This window comes from Sylvia atricapilla, chromosome 2 (genome assembly GCF_009819655.1).
Source record: "Sylvia atricapilla isolate bSylAtr1 chromosome 2, bSylAtr1.pri, whole genome shotgun sequence".
Lineage (NCBI taxonomy): Eukaryota > Metazoa > Chordata > Aves > Passeriformes > Sylviidae > Sylvia > Sylvia atricapilla.
The window spans coordinates 83,901,306-83,923,731 of NC_089141.1; the positions used below are offsets into that span (position 1 = coordinate 83,901,306).

General features: G+C 40.3%; 1 protein-coding gene across 1 annotated transcript; it reads right to left on the reverse strand.

The window, feature by feature from the left end:
* Nucleotides 1–58: 58 nt before the first annotated feature.
* On the reverse strand, nt 59–21,934 carry CNGA3 (cyclic nucleotide gated channel subunit alpha 3). The gene is made up of 8 exons (XM_066313591.1): nt 21,402–21,934; nt 17,604–17,720; nt 15,708–15,887; nt 14,058–14,111; nt 10,259–10,378; nt 8,202–8,309; nt 7,198–7,304; nt 59–3,949 (listed from the first exon to the last, which is right to left on the reverse strand). Exons 1-8 carry the CDS (start codon nt 21,500–21,502, stop codon nt 2,544–2,546), a joined length of 2,193 nt encoding a protein of 730 aa, XP_066169688.1. The 5' UTR covers nt 21,503–21,934; the 3' UTR covers nt 59–2,543.
* Between the last annotated feature and the right edge of the window lie 492 nt (nt 21,935–22,426).

Here is a 22,426-nt window from a genome sequence, read left to right on the forward strand (position 1 = left end):
CTGTCATGAAACACTAAAATCTAGAGGGATATGGATAAGAGAAAACACAGAGTTGCTAGAACATTACTCAAAACATTTTAATGTACATGCTGCAGCCACATTAAAGAAGAGGAAAAAACATCTTACAGAGATGAAAGACTTTAAAGGATGTGATTTCATCATGCCAGGAGCTGTATATGTTTCAAAGTGACTGAAGCCAATAGCATCAAAATGCTCTTTTTCTGGCATATGAAAACCAGATCAAGAGGCACGGGAAGAGAAGAGCAAACGTATTTAACTGATAGATTAGGCTGTTCTGACACATCAGATGAAGAAGCAGTCCTGTGTTTTTTAGGTTTTTTTAAACAGGTATAAATTTTGTATAAAGAGTACTTTAAACAGTTTTACTCATAGGTACCTAGTGGGCTGGAACAGCTGTGCTATGTTGGGTAGATAGGTATTTACAGAAAATGATGACTGATGGAGAACATGTCAAATATCCACAAAACCCCTACCAGATACCATGGGTTTGAGTCACACAGCAGTGAATGTCAGCCACGGTGGGTGTGGTACCCACCTCTGTCAGGAGGTGAAAGTTTCAAGTTGAGCAGCCTGTGAGGGCACCTTCTATGCTCACAGGGGTACCCTGCAGTGAGCCCAGCTCCACCTCAGCCCTCCCTGCCTGAGTGGTACCAAGGGCACTACACCCCTGCCAAAAGCAGCTTCTCGGAGCTCCCTCATTTCTCTCAAGCCCTTCAAGGAAATAAGGACAAAATTCAGCTGATTGACCAATACTTCTGAGTGCCACTGGCCATGACCAGCTCTTGGCTACTTTCCAAACCACTTGTTACAATCAGTGATAAAAGAGGTTAAGCCAAATCTAGGGAAGATCAATAAGTGAGTTGGCTTCTATGCTAACAAGAACAGGAGTTTAGATGAGGACCATGTGTGGACATTACTACCCAGCTGTCCCTTTGCCATTGTTGCTGGCAAAGTGCCATTCCTTAATCACTGACAGATCTGTCTCCCTTACCAGGCTCAGAAGTGTCAGTAGAAGAGAACAGCTGCTTGCCTGGAGCTGAGGGCTTACTCTGAGCAGCTGTACTCAGTTTAACAAAACTGCCTTTTCATTCCACTACCATCCAGTTCAAACACCCTCTTCTCACCAATTTTCCAACAGGCCATCAGTCCCAGATGCTGTCATAAGTCAGGGCTGAGGACACCTAAAGTCAGAGCACTGCCAATAGTAATACCTAATGCCACTGGAGGATCCCATGCTGAACAGCCTCTGCTACCCCATACTTTTCAAAAGCCAGTGAGATACGGGAGGATAAAGTAACATAGAGAAAGTTACAGGACAGCAAAATACTACACAACAAAAATTGAATGCTAGTATCTTCTGCATTCTCTCTAACTAATTAAAACAATGTAATATGACAACTACTTTGGAGAAAAGATGGCAGTAAACAGCAAAGGGAGCTGGAGTAGACATCCTTTGAAGAAATAAAAAGGAAGAAAATGTAGGCCTAAGTGACTGGAATGACTTTGCAACACGGGGCTTGTTTTCCCTGCCTTGCAGAAACCCTGTTGAGGGTGCAAGCTGCCTGCCAGGCAGGGACAACCTGCCCTGCCAGCCCATGAGATTTCTCAGTAACCTCCCTTGGGACTGCCCACTTGCCAGGGAGTTCACTCAGCGTCCTGCATATGGGAGCTGCACATACCAGGGCCCTCTTTTTTCTTCCCAGGTTTGGTGAAGCTGTATTACCCTTCCACCAGGGAGCTTTAGGGGACTCCTTTCCAAGTGAGGGTTTTACCAGTGAGGATGGAACTGGGCTAAAAAAATAAAAGGGAGGATCCCCTGCTCTCTCCCCTGGTGAAGCAGTTGCAAAGCAGCAAAGGCTGTCACAGACCCTGCCAGAAGGGACATGAATGAGCACTGCTACTCTGTCAGCATGGTCCTTTGTGCAGAGCCCAGCTCATTAGAGAGAACCAGACTAAAGCATCTGAATGCACGGCTATTTCAGACATGTGCAGGGTGCACTGCAATGACCTGACACTGCTTAGCTGTCATCCAACTGTTTGCACAGATGTGAAAGAACAAAGATTTTGAGAAACCCAAACATCCATCCATGCATTTAATCAGCTACTAAAGTAGCAAGTTAAAGCAGGGTACCCTATAAATATTTTTAAGCTCTTAAGAAGGAAAAAACTTAATTCCCTCTACTTCAGGTACCTTCAATGCCTTCTTAATGCACAATGCACAGGAAGAGACAATTCAACAAGACCTACAGGTACCAAACACAAGAGACATTCTGAGCATGACTTGTAAGAAATCCACTCTCAGTACAAAAAAGTACCAAGTGCTGGACCAAATCTCCCCCCAAGAAGAAGGTGGCAGTGTTCTATTTACAAGAAAATACTGCTTCAGTTAAAAATGCTTAAAACCATTCTCTTGAGTTCATATAAAAATAATTATGTCTATGTATGCACACACATATTTACATACATTTATGGCTTTCAGTGCTTCAACTTTCTCCAACAAATGAGGAAATGCAAGTACTCCATTACTGCTTTTTCTCCTCAGGTTTTTCAGCCTCTGCTTCTGCAACTGATAAGCTGCCACTACCATATTTTTTCACTCGGGTTTCTACTCTGGCAAGTCTCTGTTTCACCTTTTGTTGAGATGAGCTATATTCCGCCAAGAGCCTCGCAAACCTAGTCTGCAGTGTATCCAGAGCTACTTCAAGTCGCCCTATTTTTTCTTCCAAGTCTTTTGGGTCAGCTCCTGCTTTTGCTGCCTCCTCATCTATTAAATTGTCTTTCATCAGAATTTGACGTCCTTTCTCTTCCAGAGCCTTTTTGGCTTCTGGATATTCTGTGAGGGCTTCCATTAAATCATCCTTAGACAAGCAGAACAAATCAGAATAACCAATACTCCTAATGTTGGCTGTCCTCCTGTTGCCAGATTTGCTACCTTTGATGTTTAGGATGCTGATTTCACCAAAGTAGCTGCCATCGCTCAGGACTACAAATTGGGTTATGCCATCGTCCGCCACCACAGCCAATTTTCCCTCTTTAATAATGTACATTTCTCTTCCAATATCTCCTTTTTTGCAAATGTAGTCACCAGGACTGAAGACCGTAGGTTTCAGTTTCAGCACCAGCTCAATGAGAAGTCCAGCTTCACAATCCTGGAATATACGCACTTTCCTCAGTGTGTCCAAATGGACATTGATGGCGATTTCAGCCTTCAACTTGTCAGGCAGATTTTTGAGAACTTCCTTCTCATCCACTGTTTTCTTGTTGGTCCAGAGGTAATCAAACCACTTAATAACCCTGGCTTCCAAATCCTTAGTCACTTTTCGGAATTGCATGTACTGTTTAATGGAATCCACTTTGGCCTGGAACTCTGCCCTGGAAGCATTCATGTTGGAAATCATGGAGCCGACATTACCGACAATGGTAGCAAAGATGAGCACGCCCACCAGGAAGTCGATGACCACAAAGAGATACTCCTCGTCCTTCACCGGGGGCGGTGTTTCTCCGATGGTTGTCAGCGTGAGCGTCGACCAGTACAGACTGTAAATGTACTTCCTGGACAGGCGCGCGTACTCCGGAACGGACACGTTGGGATACACCCAGGAGTCGGTTCCGAACCCGATCACCTTTGATATCGCAAAGTATATGCACGCGTTCCAGTGGATGATGATAAGGATGTACAACACAAGATTGCCAATACGGAACATGTTTGGATAATTTGTCCTGGTCTCGGTACGGTCAAAAAACTCAAAGAGCCGAGCGATCCTCAGCAAGCGGTTAAATCGGAGCTCGGGGTAGTTCAAACCAAGCTTAAAATATGCCAGATCCGTTGGCACAAGAGACAGCACGTCCAGTTTGAACTGCACAGTTTTGGTGTAATGTTCTCGTAATTTCTTCTCATCCTTAACTAGCAATCCTTGTTCAAGGAAGCCTTCAGAGAATAAAAAGATTTTACTTGTCAGAATAAAAATACCATCAACAGTAGTGAGTGACTTACATTTCAGGCCTAAGAATGTTAAAATTTGTACTGTTATGCCTACAGACACTGAGGTCATTTAATTGCATATTTAAATATTTCAATCAAGTTTCAAAGCTGACATATAATGACTAAGAACAATGACTCTATTATCACCACAGTGCTCCCTGAGGTTTTCCACTCTATTCTGCAACAGCTGTATCTTTTTCTTTTAAGTATCTTTGAAAAAAAATAGGGAGATTCAAGTGTCTAATTTTTCATGAATCATGGGCATGAGTCATAACTAAAGTTAAGCAAGTGTTAAGCAATTGTGTATAAAATAAGAGTGGAATATTTTAAAATAAATACCAGGAATAAGTAGGTATAATGGATTAAGTAGGTATAATGGAAACTTTTCCCAAACAATATAGATATCCTTGAGATAAAGAAATGCAGTTACGCCCCTCCCTAAGTCATGTTTTTCCTCTTGTGTCCTGTGTTAAAACTGACATGATTTTCCTTGGTTTGCACTCTGCACTCTGTGTTTCTAGAGAGAGAGCTACTAAGCAGACTTTTCCACATCAATATTTCTTCATTCCAAAGACTTTGAAAAGTATTAGATTTTAAAAATTTACAAGTAGATATAAACTGCTGTGAGAGACCTTTACTGCAGACAGTACAGCCACAGTGGTCACTTATGCCTTTGAGGGCATTAGAACTGTTCCACAGGGAACAGCCTATGCACTGCAAAATACTTGCTGCAATTGCAACGGAGATAGCCAACTGTCAGCCCATTGAGCCACTCAGGAGAAAAAGTCCACTGAGAAAAAACCAAAACATACCCAGTGTATTCAGGATGATCACATTTTACTAACCCTTTAGCAATGTACAAGCCATATATAGCTTTCTCAGGGAAGCATCTGCTGAGGAACAGCAAGCTGCATTTCTTTGTGCCCTACACAGCATGGCTGTATTTCTGGAATGTGTGGTGCATCTGTAAATGCCTCATCTATTTGTGTACCTGCTTTTGGATCTGCAAACTGACAGCGATTACAAATGGAAGTAGTTCCTGTGCCATGCACGTGTTGCCTCCTAGAAAACTGCTGAAAAAGCTGGTCAAATATGCCCTTTAGTTATATCACTGAACAGAAAAGCAGCCAGAGAATTTCTGATACACACTTATGAAAAATAACTTTGAAAACACCTTCCTCCTGAAAAGAGATAAAATCTCTCAGGTTTTTATTCTGTTATGGAACTAAAGTCTTAGTAAAATCTTTCGAAAGCATTAGAACACAGGATATGCTAAACACGACCAGCTGCTGAGACATGAATCTTCTGTGTTTCACAGTGCACAGTCACCCAGTAGGTGAAATGCAGTCCAACCGGCCCTGCAGCTGCACAGAAATGCACCATGGAGAAGCTCATGATCAGGAGAAGTTGTGTGGCTACCTAGATCTCAGTTCAAAGGCAGACAGTGCCCTCAGACAGCAGAAAGTCTCACTGTTCCCCAAAAGTTTCCAGGACCTCTATCCCCAGGACAGATAGACCTTGTGGACTCACAGGAAAAGGCTGCAGGCAAAGGCAGAGCCAGGAGGGACTGTTAAAAGAGTTGACAAAGATTTTGCCACCTAAAATAAGCGACGTCTTGCTTGGAGTGCCTGGAACTACAGCAGACACCTCCACTGAAGAATCTGGGAGACAGCTCCAGCAATTCTGCAGTTGCAAGCCAGGCCTGAAAATTCAAATTCCAGTCAGGCTCTAACAGCCATATAATCATTATCAGGGCAGCCCATGGAAATTTATAACTTGCTTTGCCTGGATATGCCTAATTTCTGCTCTGTTCTTTCCCATTTCATTAACAGATGTAACTGCAGAAGGTAAATTTTGTTGGCACAGTTGACATTTTAACTACACAAAGGAGATGAACACCCCCCTCCTCCTATCCTGCCCCAAATACAGCACTCCTGTGATTTAGGCTGGTACCTGAAACTGACTTTCCTGTTGAACAAGGTACTTGCTAAGTTTAAGAATTTGGCTTGCCCTGGGTTGTGTGCTTCCCACATGACAGCATTTTTAGCCCATCTTGTAATTATGTTTACAACTTGTCACAGGCCATAATTAACATCAAGCTGTCAGCACAACTTTAAATAAATAAAGAGATAAAAATGGATAAGATGTTAAAATGAAAGATTTAAAATTACTTGCATTTTTTTAAATGATCAGTGTTGTTCTGGACCCTTTCAAGGGACATTTTGAAGCTGTGTCTATACCAGTGACGAGAATGAGACGGATGTTTTCTGGCCCAAGACCAGCAACTATGACAGATTCTACTCACATATAAGTTCTTCTAGGCCCCTACAGAAACACCACCATGAACAACACCCAGCCTCTGCTGTCCTCCTAGCTGTCCCCAGACACTGGGTGCTCTCTGGCATGGACCAAAGTTCATCAAGGACTATTCAGTAACTTGGTGACATGGATCGTTGTACATCACTGCTTAGGCCTATATTATGAGTTTGTTCAATTTAAAACAGATACCACTTTGAGGTTGGAACCTCGGCCTGCCTGGATTACAGAAACAGGGACAAGAAGCTGAAGAGAACCACTTCATGCATACCATGGCACAGCCCTCAAAGATCCTCTGGGTTCACACTTCCTCCAGGAAGGCAGGACCTGAGCAGAGGTTCCTGGGTTAACCCTATCCCATTACCAGGCAGTGGGAAACCAGCCAGGACTGGTTTCGTAGAGGCTGCAGGAGGCACAGATGGTGGCAGAGGGGCTGCACTGCCTCTGTCCCAGGCCTAGGACCACAAACTGAATGCTGAGACAGGTGCCAGGTCTTGCACTTGACCGACTCAACAACCAGGATGCTGCACAGCTTGGTTAAGAAAATAGCATTTGTGGGGTGCAGTTGGTTTCCTGCCCCAAGTGCACTACTGTCCCTTCCCCACACAGCCTGTTACAGTGGCTAGGCACTCAGCACCTGGCACGCCTATTATTGGCAGAACTGAATTTAGAGACAAGTGAAGTGTAAACGTTGGAATGTATGGCCTTAAAAAATCCAAACTCTTCAGACAGTGATCAGACACTTCATCTTCTGAAAGCCTCCACTGTTGCATTCTGACAGGATATCACAGTGGCCGGACCCCACAGGAGAATTTTTGTTTCCATCCTTTATATACATGCAGCATTTGAAAACACGATAAAATCCCAGAAAGACTCACCTGTCCTGAACCTGACATACATATCAATAACATAGATAATATCAGAGAGATAATCCAAGAACAGCCACATTTTAATATGGTCCATTTGTAGCTCATCAAAGCAGGCTCTAAAGAAACAAGGATTTAAAAAAAATAAATTAGGCCAAATGCATAAGCAGCGTACTTGCATTACATGCCCTAGTGCACATTTCTGGAACCAAAATATTACAGGCAGCATATCTCCATGTCCAGACATGAGATACACACTAGAGCTATGACCAAACAGACACCAGGATCTTTCAGAATTAAAGGTGTTCTGGACAGGAATAAAACTCGAACACATAAATGGCGCCCAAGTACACTTAAGGAGGATTACACATATCCCTAAAATTAAAAGTGCATCAGATTTCACAGAAATTTCACACCTCCAAGAAGATAATTCCCAAATAAAAGATTTGTTTCTCAGTGGCAAGCCATCCTCATTTCTCCCTACCATTCTTAAACAGTGTAAGGAAACCATTTCCACACCCCTCCCTTACTTAGACTGAAACCGATTTCTACATTCTACCATGGAAAAGAATACTTGAGTTAAACCTCCCTGCACTCCGAGCATCCGAAAGATGCATTATATGGATTTAAGAGGCCCCACCACTGCCCACATCCCTTCTTTCTGTTCTCTCCTGGGTGGTGGGAAGCCCTCATCTCTGGCAGTGCTTAGGGCTGCAGTGGCCAGGACACAGCTCAGCCGCCAGCCGGCAGGTGGCACACGAAGGCCACACCAGCGCTCATGAGGACACCCACTGCAAGTTACATCCACCTGCTTTTAGACAAAAAGGCGGGGGGGAAAAAAGGAAACACTGGGAATCTATTCCCAGTGGTACACACACCACACATCCCCTAAGGGCATATGAAGTGCAAACCTTCTAAGTCAGTCACCCAAAAGATACTGCAAGGAGGTAAGAGGGTGATTTACATAGGAAGCATAACGATTGAAATGTAAAATTGTTATGAGCTCAAATCCATACCTGCACACTAGCATACACCAGTTATAGAACACGGGTGCTGCAATGACGGTCAGCCAGTTGTAGTACAGATTGCTTGAAGGATCTATCACAAAGACCTCCTTTTTCTGCCTGGAAAATAAAACATGCAGATTTACACCGGAAATGGAAGCAAGCAACCTGCTGGACTTCCCTCTTCTTGAGGCTGCTCTTTCACCATGAACGCACAACTGCCTGAGAAGAGAAAGTATCCATTGCAGGCAGTGAAGATGAGATACCAGGTATCCCATCTGTCAAGCTCAATTTGTTTGTTTGACCCAACTTTGGGAAAAGTAAATAAAACATAAAGAAAAACACAGACATTCTTGTCTCCCAGGCTGAAACTTTTCACACTTTCTGCATTAAGCCCCACACGGAAAAAAAAGTTAATTATTAAATGTTACTTGTTATCACTCCGATCAGAAAGTTACATTTCATTGCCAGAGAATGAGCCTTCCTTTGCAGGCTAATTTTTTGATCTTTAGCAAATTCTGTGATGGAAATGACTGTATAAGCATGCATTTGAACAAGTAAAACACGTATGTATTCAAATACATGTCTGTACAAGTAAGAATCTCTGTGTGCATGTGCACATACAGTGTGTAATAAGAGCTGAAACATGTCTTAGTATGTTACGGCAAATTTCACACATTCACAGTCCTGGCTCCTTAGGCTTCACAACAAGTGATGCCAAAGGGAGCATAAAGGCCTGGAATGTAAAGATTTAAAGAACAGCATGGCTAATGGTACAGGGTATGTTCAGAAATGCTCACCTCCAGCATGAGAAAGGTTGATATGGAATAGAAAGCAATTAGACATGTAATCAGAGGAAATATATATTAGTGGATTTAAGGTCCACAGCTGAAAAATTCAACAGCAGATGTGTGATCTGTGGACTGTATAATAGTGTGCAGAATATGTAACCAGGCAATGCTTGAATATGTATTGAATATGTGGGGTGTTTCCTAATCTCCAAGAATGCAAACATATTAAAATGTAAAGATAATTTATTTAAAATCTGTGTGTATTTCTGGCATTACCATCGCTGTCAGCTGAATGTCCATGCAATGTGAATAAAGGAAGCAGCTTTAATCTGGGAAATATTTACTTACTCATCTTCACTATGGGTTTTAAACCATTTCTTCTAGAAAACTGGTCACCACCTCAGAATTGGTGACCATGAAATATGGTCATTATATGTCAGAGTATACTACCTCATAGACATTAAAACATTAATAACAATCCTGAGATCAATCAGATTCCATTTGGAATGCCTTCATGTCTATATGAAGGTGCCACCATACACCTACATATAAACCTACAATATATTACTCTAACATACACCTTAACTGCGAAGGCCACCCAAATACATTCTCTTTTTATCTGCCATCATCATTACTTTTAATCTCTGATAATAATAAATTGTGCTATATTTGGGTCAGCTTTATGGGAACAAAGCAAGAACAGGATCCATTTCTGCCAAAAGCATTCAAATTACCTCATTTTGTTGCAGAAATAAACCATCCCCTAACCAACTGAAGCAAATTTTAGTGGTCATTAGCAATGAACTGCACCATATCAAATGATTAAATATACTAGTCAGTAAAATAACTAAGCTTACTAGCAAACTTTTAATTTTCTACATGTAAGATATTTCTACATGGTAAGATAAACCAGATTTTTGGTTCATCTGCTCTGAATCATTATGGAAATTATGGAACAATGAAAAGTCTGAGCAGCTCTGCAAAGCAGGCTGCTGTCCTAATGTATTGTCATAATTAAAAAGTGATGTTCAACTCAAAGTGACCAGAGGTAGCTCAAATCTCTTTTACTGACATAGGAAGCTGTTCTGAAAGATCTAAATTCAAGATACAACAGTTTTGCTGAGCAATTCAAACCATCCCAAAGGGGAATATGTATTAAAGATTTGACAGGCTAAGAATCTGCAATCTAAGGAACAATTGTAAGTGTTACAATTAAAGGCTGTACCATGTTTTGTAGTGTAGGAGACGTTACATCACACATTCATTCTTTATACTTACTCTTCCTTTTTTTTATCATCTTTTTTGTCATCTTTTTTGTCATCTTTTTTGTCATCTTTCTTTTCCTCTTTCTTTTCCTCTTTCTTTTCCTCTTTAACCTCTTTCTTTTCTTCCTTTTTGCTGTATAACATAACGTAAGGCTTAGCAATATTACCAATACAGAGCAGTTCAGGGAGAGGGTGAAGGTTTGGGGAACAAGACTGGACTCCGGACAGAGCAGGACAGGGATCTACCTGGATAAGAGTTTACAGGCTGAGACCTCTCACCAACACCACCACACTATCACATCAGCTGGCTGATTCTCTGCCTTAGTTGCCCACATCTTCTTGACCTTTTCAGACACCAGTGTACCAGGACAATTTTAAGTAAATGCTTTCAGTTTGATTGACTCTTAAGAACCCAGGCATTTAAAAAGAAACCTTTTAAATGATGACAGAATGTGAAATAGCTTAACAAACTGTCAACATTCTTTGCACAGCCAAAACCTCAGTGTGACTGTCTGAAGCATTCATAGTAATAAAAATGAGGATGAATCTCCTCTCACGGTTCTTTAAAACCAGCAAAATTTTAATTAATTAATTGCCTCTGGATCTGAATTGCCCCATTCTTAGGTTTGTCTGAACAGAAGAGTCTTGAAATATGTTAACTTATGCAGGCAGGCTCACAAATACTTGTCAAACCTACAGGAAGCTAACATCTTTCTTGAGATTCTGACAATACTTAATCTTTAAGCTAGATTTGCTACATGCCTTGGTCAAGAATCATGTAATGTGATGTAAAGAACGGTGGTCATTCACACAAGCAGAAAATCCATCATCTGAGATCTCCTTTTTTATTTGAGATTTGTCTAGTCCTTGAAGCGGAAAGTGTCCCTCTAAGACAGAAAAGCCAAAGAGTGTTCCTCACACTCTGTGTGTTCCACACACACAGCATACGTGGGTAACAAAACTCCCCACACATGATGTCTGGTTTGAATGAAAGCCATGGATTCCTGCTCCCGCGGGAGTTTTGTCTTCTCCTCTGAACTGCCAAGACTGGGTCTGAGTCTCCCTTTGCACTGGTGTCAAGAAAGGGCAAATGAGTTTAATGACAGCAACATCCCACAGCAAGGACAGAATATGTAATAATGCTGCTTACTGGACTTGTGCTTTCCATGCACACTTGCTCATATTGCTCAGGCCAGAAAGGGCTGTGCTGTGAATGGCAGTCCCATTTAGGAAAGTGCTTATTACAGGGATAAAGGAGATGAAAGCCATCCATTTTAAGACAGTAACAGCTTTCACCAATCAGCAACGAGCACCTGTTCTAGTTCTTACACTTAGACATTTCCACTGTGATGCACCACCACAATGTACTTTGGAAAAGCCAAGACTCATTTGCTAAAAAATGCTGAGATCCCACATTCTGCCACATCCAGGGAAATACCTACCAAGTTGACCAACTCCACTGAAACTTTCAAAATTACACAGTACAAGGGAGCAGAACTGGAGGAGAGAAGAATCTTTGGCTTGACTGATCTTCTGTTTCTACTTGCATCTCATATCCAAGAATGAGTTTTCATTTACCAAGGCAGATTCCTACACAGCAGTGGGAACTGCTTCTCAGGAACTTATTTCTCTGGACTGATTGTCCAGAACGTCACTGCTTCATTTTCCAATCTGCCTCCAAAACTCCTTCCTGTTTAAAAAACATGTCAGGTTTTCACTGCAGATTACCATGCATGGTGTCTGATCTAAAGGCAAATGCACAGTTGCTGTTGTTGGCATTAATGTAGCTCTTCAATACTTCAAATGCCTGGCATTCTTACCAGAAAGGAAGAGTTACGAGTAAGCAGAATTTTCAAAGGGTAGGGCCACTGTACATGTGTGGATCTTGTTATGCAGGGAAAAGTGTTGAGATGGAGAATCAGCCAGAAAGTCTCAGTGGTGGTAAACTTTGGAGGGAATAATTTGACAATTCCAACTTCCTCCTATGTTTGTGTTTTATTTTTTTTAAAGTGAAAAAAATCCATTTCACACAGCATCTAATGCCAATACTTATTTTTCTCTGGCCTGAGATCTCCTACAATCTCATCTATCAACTACAGGTACCTTTTGTAAGTGAGTTTCTTCCATTTATGTTGCCTCTGTTCGTCTTTCTATTGTAGTAACTCCCAACTTACCATACTCCCATCTACTTGCAGTCTGGCAATGAAAGTTGCTCAGAGGAAAAGGTTGGCCATAATCAAAGACTTGAAAGCATCATGTGCCAAGAGATGGCACACTCAGGACTTTAACATAATGAGAAGTCCACATTTCTTTTTCTTTATCAGTAACACTGAGTAAACTAGAATCCAGTAACTAATAAAACAGTTTGTATCTGTCCTCCTTGACCCCAACACAGCAGCATCCCTGCTGTTTCTAAGCTGTGTGCAGGCTTTAGACTTAGAAATCTATTTCATCAGACCTTATAAAAACACTTCATAGTCTTTGAATTACTCCAATATTTGCATTTCTCATCTGTCAAGTACTTTGCAAATCAAGTAGGGTTCAGAGTGTTGGGCTGGTAGACAGACAGTTCTTGTCTTCATTTAAAAACAATGAAACATTGAAAGGATGAAAGTTTTGCCCAAGGTACATGAGTCACTGTCAGAAACAGAGTGAGGCAGAATTATTTTAGTCCTACCCAGTCCTTTGGGCTCTGTCTAGCAGGCTCAGCTCCAAGCTTATAGCACCTCTTTATATCAATCTAAATAAAAGTCTGCATATTTCTGTCACCGTACACAGATTTTCCTTTTGAATAAAAGTCATGCAAGCCAAACCAAAATGTTGCTTTAGGAGCAGGAAGATCTCTTGTTCAGCTATGTGCTCAAAGGTTTTGCAGCATCATTTAAAATGTACAGTTTAAACTTGCCTATGATAGAATTATTTGGAGAAAAAAAAAGAAAAACAAGAGTTTTCTAGAAGTATAAATTTCTGACACAATCAGAAGATGTATTGATTACTTTTTGTTTTGTTTTGTTTTGTTTCCATCTGAAAAGCAATGAAAAAAAACCTACTATTATTATGCATGGAACAGATCTGCTGCTGGATACTAAAGAGCAGGTGTGTCTTTGGATTGCTGTGGTTTAAGACAAGCAACAAACACTATGTTGTTAAATTACAGGAGCCCCTCACATTGTTTAATAAATTTCTCTTTGGTGCAACACTGTGAAAGAGCTTGTCAATTATATAAAATAGACTCAAAAAGACAGCCTTTGTCAGACATTCTGTGGCAATACCAGCCTATTTATGGTGCCTGTCACTCTCTCAAACAACAGTACCTGCTGAAATGAAACACATACTTTTAAACGATGGACATATAAATGGGGTTTGGTGCCCTCATCAGTATCCACTTCTCATTTGACAACCTGGGATTTTTGGGGCACTTGATTTGCAAAAAGAGAACAGTGTGTGAAAAGAGGAAAACCACTATTAGAAAATTAATACATGAATCTCATTTAAAAACTGAAAAATGAATGCATCAATTGGTAATGCAGTAAAATCAGCCAGCTGAACTACAGAAGGTAGGGACTCAATGCTCAGTCAAATTCAATTCTCTTTGAGAGGAAGGGGTGACTTTAGACAAAAAGAAGTTCACAGGGAGCACAAAGGATGCTTTTCATACTAAGAAAACTAGACCTTTCTCTATAATAAAACTATACTCTTAGGAAAGGCTTAGGAAGAACTAAGGAGGTTATACTACAAATGTTACTGGGCTGGATAGAGAAAAAGAGAAGGTGCTGGTAGTAGAAAGGTCTTTGGAAGTTAACAGTACTTACTCTTCATTGGTGTTGTTGCTAAAGTTGACATTGAACCTGGCCAAGGGCCAGTGACTGCAAGCAAGTTAAATAAAACACATTAAAGAGTGTAAAGGCTGCTGGTATTTCATGCACGTGTTTACAGACACGACAGACTGACTCACGAGCTTCTCACATATGCACTGATAAGATTAGCAAGGTCAATTTTGACTGTTGTGATAAGCCCCTTTGCATAACTGCTTCAAGGCACCAGCTCCTTTCTGTCATGTGCCTGGCATACACATTTGTGACCACATCTGATGTCTGAAGCCTGTTCTTAGGCGTATTAGTGCATGGCAAGATGCACCTCACTATTTTTAGCCCTGTACTCATTGGGCTACTATTTTAAGCTTTCTTCAATCCTTTCAAGTCCTCTTCACAGATGCAGTGTCAAAGCTTGTGGATAAGTAATGAGCATACCTACCACTGCTGCAGAATTAAGCCTTCATGATACAACAACTGAGAGATATCATCAACCAGCAACAGCATAAAACTGAGCAGGCAAGGATGGGTGCTCTCAAACTCACTCCAACTCGTACAGAGGTTTGCTGGCCCGTGATCAATGTTGTTCTCCCTAATTACTTCCCATCTGCAGTTGCTACTGATCCAGACACCTGAGAAATCAGGCAACAGTCTGGCTAATTCAATAAAATGTGCTCTTGAGATGAATTTCTAAGAAGCAGATCAAGTGAAGATAATAAGGCTGTGCTGGACTACAACAAATCAAAGTAACCTGCATAATGCACAGACCTTCAAAGGTTTTTGCTTTAATCCGAATTGCTTGCTGAGGTTTTTAAAACTAATTACTCACTTGCCTACTAATCTTTAATTATGCAAAAAAAAAAAAAAAAAAAAAAAAAAAAAAAAAGGAGTCTCTGCTTCAAAGCCTAATGCCAAACAGAAAGTCAGCTTTTGTCTTGAGACTTCATTTTCCCATTTTAGATGGAGTTAAATTTAAAACACCATATCATGCATTTATAAAGTAATAATAATTCATCAGTCAAGGAACTGTAAACACATAAAAATTTCTCTTTCATTTCATTGGAAAAAAATTAAGACCGAACCTGCCTTCCATACCAAATACTGCATATGTGCTAGTAAGTGAAGTCAGCATCCAAATGATTTTATAATTTCTGCATCAGAAACTTTTTGTAATGTTACCAGATGGACTTCTGAGTAGAAATAACAAAGCAATGAAAAGTTTTGCACAACTGCTTCTTTAGAGTTTCCTAACACTTGCAGATAATGCACATTAAGATCCTGCAAAGCCAGAAGTAGAAACATCCTAGATTCTTGAAATAGAAATTCACTCTCCTCAGTAGAGAGCAGTTTAGCAACATCAAGTTGCGTATGAAAAAAATCCAGTTCTGAGAGATCATTCTGCCTGAAGCAGCATGATCAAAATCCTTTACTTCAAGATCTTGGTCACAGTGTGTTTGAGGAGGAAAGAGAAAGTCTGTTGAAAGTGCAACACTTTAGTTATGTGAAGATTCCTGGGCAGCATTAAATACTCTGTTCATCTCCCACACTAAGCTCCTTACCCTCTTCTTAAAATAAAACTTACATCCCCCTTACCAAGAAACCATGATAACCTCAGTCATCTTCACTTGAAGCACACACATGTCTCCTTACCTGTTTGCTGCCCCGGGCCGCTCACGGGCGCCCAGGAAGGAGCGGATGTTGCTTTGCCTGGTGGACACCTCTACAAGCTCCGGCCCTCTGATACGTTCCAAGAAGGAATCAGGCCTTTGGTCCTCATGGTGTGAGTGTCTGGTGGCCCATGACCTCATGGATAAGACAAATCGTGACAGCCTGCATGGAACACACATACAAAATCCATTGAAGCAGACAGAAACATGAGGTGGCTTAAAAACATCCCCACAGACACCAGCCCAGGAGGATTTTTCTCCACATCTCCACCTGCCATGAAATTAAACTTGATGGAGTAACTGTGTGAACCCAATCACTTGCCACAATTTCATAGATCACCTTCTGCAGTGGATCAGGAAAATACCTCACACATCAGTTCCTATTCTAATGTATCACCACTGCAGCAGCAACAGAATATTCTTGCTGAGTGGGGGCCTTTACAGCTCGAAGTGAGATACCCAATGAAGTCCATCAGATGCAGTTGTCTTAGATGCTTGAGAAATTCCCTTCAAGAGTCAGGTCATGTTACTGCAATACTTAAATTGCTAGGCATTCATGTTTACATCACAAACTTCCTTGTATATTCAGAGAACACGTAACTGTAGCTACACACACGTAATTCAAACTATCCTGGAAAAGGATAAAGGAAACTATAAAAAAATATTAAAAAGGAAGTTCTCAGTATGAATTTATATATTTATGTGTGTAATGTTTACACAATACACACATTTATAATCTTTTTACATCTAAGCTCAACTTCTTGCAGATTTTGTCACCTAAATCTGGTGGTGTCATTATCTGAAAACCAAGCAGGAAAATACAAGTTTATTCTCCACTATCCAAAATGCTGAAGTTTGAACAATATTTTTTAACTTACTCTAGTTTTACAACAATTTTTTTCTTCACTCTCTGAAATACACTGTGCTTAAAGTGACTGTGGTCTGTGTTGTCTGTAACAATGGTATTTGAAGGCAGAGCCCTGCAGTCTCAGATACAAAGCAGACACAATAAGGTTTTAAAGCCCCACTTCAGGTTTCAATTTAAAGTCTCAGAAATATAAACAACTTAAAACAATGTTTGGCTTCAACTTTGCTGACTAGGGCTCCAAATCCATTATAAACTACTGGACTTTAAAAACTGAGAGGAATTCTTGCACTCAAAACACAAAGATCACCTGTCTCCTCCCTTTCCAGAGCCATCTACCAAAAGAAAACAATCTTATGTTTTATTTGATAGGAAACAAACACTGCATCAGCTATAAGCCAGAACCACTTACCCATTTATTTTACAGTCTGCCCTCACTTCATCCATTTCCCCAGCATTCAATGTATTTTCAGACACAGCTACGTAAAAATACTTTATTTTTTTATATTTGACAAATTTGTTTGGGCTCATTCAGCCTCTCCCTTAAAAACGATTTTAAGACTTTTATTAGCAATAAATAGTGATGAATCAAGGTCAAATGCAAGTCAAATACAACTTCTGTTACTTCTTACAGACATTCTTCAGCTGGATTCTGCGGAAATTCCACACGAGACCTCTCTCTCTCTCATCACGGCCGGCTAAAAGAGGGGCAAACTCACAAGGGCAGGAGCTGAAATCACTGAGCTGAAATCACTGCTCTGCCCTCCTGCTGAGAAGCCCCTCTGCCAGCTGAGGAGCACCCTGACCCCCCAAGAAGCTGTTTCTAGCAAAACATCTTTTGGGGTGGTTGTGGCTCTCTGGGTCCCAAGCGGCGGACCCCTCTACCAGCTGGAATAGGATTCCATCCATTTTCTTTGGAAAGCAATGAGTCTTCTTTGTTTGTCTCCAAATTGTGACCAGTCTCTTTCAGCAAATTGAACTTAATACTGGAAATTATATTAGTTAGTATGTTACCTTGCCATTGCTCCCCTGCCTGTGAAGGAGCTCGCCTGGGATTCAGGTACATGTCCTCCCTCCACAGAAATGACTCCCTGCAGTTCTGAAGATCCATCCTCACGCAACGAATGGGTTCTGCAAAAACAATTTTTTCTTTTTTTTTTTTTTAAGGAATTCCATGCAGCCTTCACCAGACTTTCTTTCATCTAGTCTCTCCACCACTGCATCAGTAAACAGTCCAGCAAATTGTCCTCTCCCTAGTAACAGAGCATATATTTGAAAATCATATTGCTAATCCTGTGCTTCTATTCTTTTGGAGCCATCCAATATGAACTGAAGTCAATGGAGGCTCTGCCATACATTCCAGCAAGCTCAGAAGCTAAAGACTACTTATTAGCACTTAAAAACTTAGCATTTGTGAAAAATAGATTAAATTTCAGCCTTGTCTTCCAGTAATGGTGTTTTGAAACTGACTTCACTGGAACCTGGACTCTGTGACGGTTCCCTCCAGAATGTTTTAATAGTACTCCTTATTTTTCTCTGTGTTTTTCAGTCTTCAGTATTCACTTTTACAAGACTTTGTTACGTCCATTAAGGATCACTTTTTCCCCCCTTTGCAATGCAAACAAGAACTCTCACATGGGTCTGTTAATCTGTATTGCCAGGAAAACACTGACTAAAATGATACTTGCAGTATCTTCACAAGAGCTGGCAGCAGCATTCTGAATGCCCACAAGAGGATAATTAGCAGCTCGATTTTATGTGCACTCACAACTGAGAAACTAACAAACAAAGAATTAAAACTTTATTATTTCTATACAAAGAACAATGGTAAAATAGATCCTGATGGTCCAGGATTCTCAACTTGTTAACTGTTTTCTACTTCTTTTGCAATAACAAAATACCATTTCGTATCGAATAACCTAGCTTATGTTGCCAGTGCTGAGAATATTGTGGTTGCCAAAGTTAACATTCTTCTAAGGGACAATGAACGAACTTATGGAACCAACATTCATCACAGATTACCAGATACACAGAGCCCACATTCATCCCAAGAGCTCTCTTGAGCTGAGTGCTGTGAGAAAAGTAGAGCTTGTTCAACTTTTTTAGTATTTCCTGAAGAAATTCCCTACCGACCTGCTGGAGAAAGGATATGGACTAGTTAACGTTTGAGACTGCACTACCATGGCTGGTTTTAAGTACTTTTATTCCCGTTTACCAAGAAATGTACATTTTGTGTGATCTTAGCAATTAAGTCTAATATTGTTAATGGCACTGCCTAGTAAATATCTAAGTTCCCATATATCCAATGGCCATCTCAGGGCTTGATTCAGCTGCTTCAGAATAGGAGTCTGGTACAATTTGGAACACCTCAAAATACTTTACTGGACCTCTCCAGAGCACACAGGTCTCTCCTCACATCCACAAGCACCAGTAAAATGCTTCAAATACTCTATGGTATCTCAAATAGCACTAGATGCCTATTTTAGGCAACTAAATACTTCCCATAGTCAAGAGAACCAAAGGAGCCTCAAGAGTTACCAAGTTTGAGGGAAAGCTGAGCAGTTCCCTGGGTGCTGTGACCATCAGTACTGACTATATCTCCACTCAGAACAGCAGGAACACAGGCACCTGCTCACATAAAGACTGAAATCCAGATGTCTAAAGGGCACAGGTGAATCCTACTTCCAACTTTAGACAGCCAGCCTGTGTCTATAAGCTAATGTGCTGCCTCTCCTATTTGAGCTGTTTCTGTAAAGAGGCTGGGGTTTAAAAATGGAGATTCATTTGATATTTTCTGGGGTTTTTTTATTTTTGTTTTAACAAAATGAGCCAACTTTATAACACACTACAGAGTAAGAATATGGGAACATGAATCATGCAGCATAAAGGAGCACAGAATTTTAAAGATCAGTAGCAGCTTTCTGTTAATTGTTGCAGTGAATGCTTTTTCTTGCTAACACTTCATTTCACAGCAGAAGAGTGCTTAAGCACATCCTTAGCATTAAGCATAAATTTAACACCCACTGACTTTAATAAGAACTAAGTAATGTGTTTAATTGCTTCTTTGTTGAACTATAGCCAACAAGAGCTGGAGGAAGGTAAAGGCAAAGAAAAAATGCTGCTACTCTAGCAAATGTGCTTTTTTCCCCCAATATCTACAGTTGCATATTTTGATACAAGATAGAGAAGAGCTAAAATCCTGGATGGTTTCTATCTTTTGGCACAGACATTTTCTAAAGCAAATTTTAATTTAAGAAAAGAAATTTTTGAATGGCATTATAAAGATATTGTATATACTTACCAGCAATCATTTCAACACTCCAAAATCTTAAATATGAGATCTCTTTTACAGAGCAAGACTGTAGTTTCTTACCCCCCCATGAAGTCCTGCAATTAATGCTGGTAATATCAAACTTTCCTTTAAAAAATGCCTCTTCAGAACCATCACCATGATGCTCAAGTGCAATTCATATTTCAGTCCCTCTATCTGTCAAAGTCATTGGTGCTGAAATTGCAGATGACCACAGTGATTTAATTCTACATTTAAACCTTTATAAGCCCACTCTCACATCCCTGCTAGTAATTCCATCCTGTGAGCTGCCAATCACTGACATCTGCTACAAATAGGATGCTACAAAAAAGGAAAGGAATAGGCTCATTTCGATCTGTGTTTTCACTTTTTCTAACACATCACTGTTAATGGACAGAAAGGGACAGGGCTCTTCTAAATCTCCCTAAGGAGACCATGGGGTGGTGTAACTACAACGAGCAAGCCTTACTGTGCAGAACAAATCAGATCCATTTTCACTACTGTAGGTACATCTGTGTGACAGAAGGAATTATGTAAGCAAAGCAAAAAACCAAACCAACAAACAAACAAAAAAAATAAAGGACCAATTCAAACAGAGGCTCCATAGCAGCTGCTGGGGACATGCAATCCAAAAATCAGCACAATGCTGGGAGTCCCATCAGCCCATCAGGACCCTGGGTGCTCCAGTCTGGGTGTGCGTTTGAACAGCAAGAGACAGCCTGACAAGGTCCACAGAGGGGAGGTGGTTGGCCAAAACAAGCCAAAAGCAGAAAACTTTTTCCAACCTTTACAGATGCTATAGATCATCAGGCATCTTTCCACAAGCCAAGCAGGCTTTGCCCAGTCTGGATGAATGACTGATACTGTGCAATAGGTAAGTGCAACCTCACCAGCACATTTCAAACAGCCACTTTAAAACTATCAAAAATAGAGAAAGCTGAATGTAAAAACCTATTACATTTCCTCTGTACAGTGAGACACTCTGAAAATCGAGTACAAAAATGTTGATTTTTTTATACACTACAAATTTGCCCTATGACAGGAACTAGGCAATTTGCAGAGGCTGGTTTAAAAAAACAAAACAAAACAAAACCTTCCCAAGGCTTTTCACTACATGGTGCTGGAAGGATCCTTTTTTTCACTAAATCTTACATACTCTGTTGGAAGCACAGACCCTGCTATCCGTGTGGTGACTTGAAAAAGAGGTTTCTCTTTAATGAGTTACTGTAATTCCTACTGATGTGAAAATGGGCTTTTTTCCTGAAGTAATGCAGCTCCTGCTTCCAACACTGCAAGCCATGACAACCTCCTTGCATCTGTCTCTTCTGTACTTTGGATGGATGTTGTCAAGTCTCTTAAATGCACTGGGCCAACAAAATCACAACACAATATTCCCATCCCCTAGCTGCCATTCCCAGAGCTACAGGAGATCCACAAATTATGAAGCAATCATAATTGTCCTCTTTACTGTCCTCTTGACTGTGGTGAAAGGAAAGTATTACCTGATATAGCCATTTTCAATCCTTTCGATATCTTCATCAGCAGTTCTGACAGACAGACTGTGCATACCAGGGTAGGAGTGCTGGGTGTTGATCTTTGCCATTTTGCTTTACATATCAACATCTAAATGACAGCTGAAATGGGAAAAAATTATGAAGTCTGCAAAAGGGATGTGCTCAATACTTAAAAAGAGTTCCTTATTAAAACAGTGGGAAAAGCGAAAAACAATTTCAACCATTTGAAGAACAGTCAGTGATATTTACACAGACACATGATATGTGTTTCTTGATTTATTTGCAGTAGACAGGGAAAAAAACCCAAAGTGTTAGTAAAGATTCATTGTGATCAAAGAAAAAGGGTTACATGACACCATATTCTTTCAGTCTCTGGGCTTTATGGACTACCTACACTGTCATACCTATTATCCATAGTGAAATTGCATTTAAAATCCCATTAAAAGAAGGTTAGTGAGAAAGTCAACAACAACAACAAGAAAAAAAAAAAGCCAGGTAATACATGTGCTAGGACAACCCATTCCTCTTTACATTGACTCCCCTGTGCTAATTTTATCTATTTTATGATTAAGCTTTTTATTCCAAAAATCCATATAAGCCAAGCAGATAATTAATGACATTTACCTCTTAGTTTAATGTAGGCCATGCTATAATTCTGTATGATTAAAACTCTGCACTAAACATACACTAGCAGATTTTAGTATAATGCTTCAAAACAGTCCCTATTAAGATATTTAGCAGCTCATCTCCTACAAGTTTTAAAAAATTATCTGAATTCCTTTCCAGATTTGAGCTTCCAATGCCTTTCCAAATTCATATCAGATCTACCACATACAAAATGAGTTTTAAGACTCAAGACTAAGTGTCTTACAAATGAAGGACTAAAATACTTTCAGTGAAAACCTTGAATTTTTCAAAAAAGGAAAAAAGAATTTTAAACTCCATTCAGGAACCTGTTTTGTTTTAAATATGACTAGAATGAAATTCTCTCAGGATCAGTCAACTCCCTCACA